The sequence below is a fragment of the Stylophora pistillata genome, chromosome 14 (assembly GCF_964205215.1).
Source record: "Stylophora pistillata chromosome 14, jaStyPist1.2, whole genome shotgun sequence".
Lineage (NCBI taxonomy): Eukaryota > Metazoa > Cnidaria > Anthozoa > Scleractinia > Pocilloporidae > Stylophora > Stylophora pistillata.
Genome location: NC_142532.1, coordinates 3742701 through 3745200, shown reverse-complemented (window position 1 = coordinate 3745200; position 2500 = coordinate 3742701). Strand labels below are relative to the sequence as shown.

Genomic DNA, 2500 nt, shown 5'->3' with positions numbered 1-2500 from the left:
ATAGCAGTCTGGCACTGAGTGACCAACTGGTCAAAGGTAAGGTCTACAAAATATAATGTAAAATATAATGTTTATTAAAAGCTTTTCCTCCGCGGTATGTGAGTTAACACTTATTTGAATGGAAGAATAATTTCTAATGATTCATAACTATTTTTTAAATATTAATGAAGTGGAGGATGATGTGGAGGGAGTGTTTAATCAGAGAATCATTTTATTTTAGATTTATGTGACTATCATACCTGCATGTGTCCTCTTGTTGCAGTGCCTCCTCAGAGTTATTTACTTTTAATTAGTAAATACATTACACAAACAAATTACATATGTTATACTACAGAAATAGTAAGTTTGTGGGAAGTAGTTTATCTGAAGGTGTCATTTCCTTATTTTGCAGTGTTTTTTGTCAAGTTGACTGGCCATACTTTGTGAAGCACTCTCCTAAGAAAATTCATACCAAAACATCACCATGTCATTTATTATGACAATTTTTATAATTAGAAATTGATTCTTATCATATTTATGTTCATGTACCTGTCTGCCATCAGATGATTGAGTACTGGTTGGAGAAGATGTAGATGCCTAAGTGTTTCTCTGAAAAGTAAGGAGCAGATACATGATAAAATATTTTGATATTAGTTTTGGAACGATTTTTTGTGATAACAAAGTAGCAATTATGCAGTATGGTTTTTGGTGGGCCAAATTGGCAAATAAACAAACAAACAAAAATGTGGCTCCAGCCTATTTTATGTGTGTGTGGACTGTGTGGGACTGGTATTTTTTTTTCAGGGCATCAAATATTGAGTACTTTTGCAATTATATCTATAATTCAGATACAATGAAATATATGAAGTTCATATATTTTGAACTGCGGTATTAGATACATATGGTGCACGATCCTCGCAGTAGATAGCGCTATTTAAGCAATAGCGAAAATCAGACCTGAAAAATGGTAAATGAACGAGAGAACTAGCGTAAAGATTTCTCTCTACCGTTTTCAGTTTGGCGCTACTTTTTTACCAAAAAGCGGGCGCTCTACGAAACTTTTTAAAAACGCCGCCACTTTTTTGAAGTTTGTTATGGTGCCCAGGGCCCAGTTGTTCGAAGATCGATTAGCGCTAACCCAGGATTAAATTTTAATCCAGGTTTCTATATTTCTCTGTTCAAAAGCCATTTTAAGATAATTTTCCCAATTCTTCTTAGAGCATTCAGTCATCAAATTGTAAACAAATGGAATTAAAGTGAATTTTATTTTAAAGCTTTCAGATCTGCAATTAAATTTCCCGGTAACCCTGGGTTATCTTAACCCGCCTTTGAACTACCCGGCTCAGGCCATTTGCGCCAGCGCGAGCCAAGAGCTCTCGCACATGCGCAGACGTTATTCAGCCCTGTCATTGGTATCACGACAATCATTGACCCTACCGAACACACTGGTGAAAATGTACAGAACATCTGCACTTATTTATATACTATCTGTAATATCCATCAATCCCTTCGTTTGCTTGGATGAAATACCTGCAGGAAATTTGAAGCCTTTCGGTCGTCACAGAGAGCCCGATGTTGTTACGGAAGAAATCACTGAAGTTCCGCATCCAGCAGAGTTTTGGGAAACTTATGTGTCGAAAAATAAACCGGTGGTTTTTAGGGGAGCAGCAAAAAATTCCAGGTAAAGGGATTCTTTCGTTTCTTTTTGACAAGTTTAACATGCATGAATTAAAAAATTATCATCATTTACGTTAATCGCGAATGATCGGCGATAAACGTTTACCGAGACTTCAACTTCAACTTTATTGTAATTAATCAGACCTGACATTTAACATAATGGCACACTACCCACAAATAGCAGAGCTAGTCTCGGCGGGCAGTGTGTGGACGCTAAAACATCTTAAATAAATTTCGGCTCAACAAAAAATTCATTAAATATTAAGGTAGCTCGTACCAGTTTCCTCGCGCGGGGAACAGGTCACTCTTGCGTGACGCGCGCGAGAGAAACGTGCGAAAGAAGCGCGAGATCAAAAGATGAAAATTCAAAACAAAGATGGCGGCGCGTGGAATTTTTTCTACTTTTGTGAGAAGTTTACCCAAGAGCTTGTATTTGATGTGTTGAGCGGCCACTATGAATGCAGGAGATAGAAACTAAGATAACGAAGACGATTTTCGGAGAAGTAAAGGTTGCTTCACTTTAAAAGAAATATTCAACCGATATGAAATCTTGCGACGGCGAAAAAAGAAGAACTCAAGTGAAGGATAATCTACCTGAAGTGGAAGAAGACTTTGAAACTTCAAGGAAAATAATATGATATAGCCAGAAGTCATGTGTAGGATTTCTAAGATGAGCTCGGGAGGCTGTCTTTGACGGCTGTATAATGATTTTCTTAGCAATAACCGTCTGTAAACATCATATCGTAGGTACTCGCGCGAGCACACGCAATTGTCAGCGGTAGCTAAAACAGATCATGAGCAAATTTCGATCTTATAGAATCCAGATTTTTAAAACGCGCGTGGA

General features: G+C 37.4%; 1 protein-coding gene, 1 long non-coding RNA gene and 1 pseudogene across 3 annotated transcripts in view; 2 read left to right on the top strand and 1 right to left on the bottom strand.

Moving 5' to 3' along the window:
- LOC111330234 (uncharacterized) overlaps positions 1–2 on the bottom strand; it is a 4899-nt pseudogene extending 4897 nt beyond the window's left edge. The window contains exon 1 of the transcript XR_015995379.1: positions 1–2. This exon is cut by the window's left edge and continues 208 nt beyond it. The product of XR_015995379.1 is annotated as an uncharacterized LOC111330234 (transcript).
- LOC111330235 (uncharacterized) overlaps positions 1–726 on the top strand; it is an 837-nt gene extending 111 nt beyond the window's left edge. The window contains exons 1-2 of the long non-coding RNA XR_015995380.1: positions 1–36; positions 392–726. The exon at positions 1–36 is cut by the window's left edge and continues 111 nt beyond it. This is a non-coding gene — a long non-coding RNA (uncharacterized LOC111330235). The remainder of the gene's footprint in view (positions 37–391) is intronic.
- A 637-nt stretch (positions 727–1363) lies between these two features.
- LOC111330221 (uncharacterized) overlaps positions 1364–2500 on the top strand; it is an 11557-nt gene continuing 10420 nt past the window's right edge. The window contains exon 1 of the mRNA XM_088745212.1: positions 1364–1660. Within this exon, the coding sequence (XP_088601338.1) occupies positions 1434–1660 (227 nt within the window). The 5' untranslated portion in view covers positions 1364–1433. The remainder of the gene's footprint in view (positions 1661–2500) is intronic.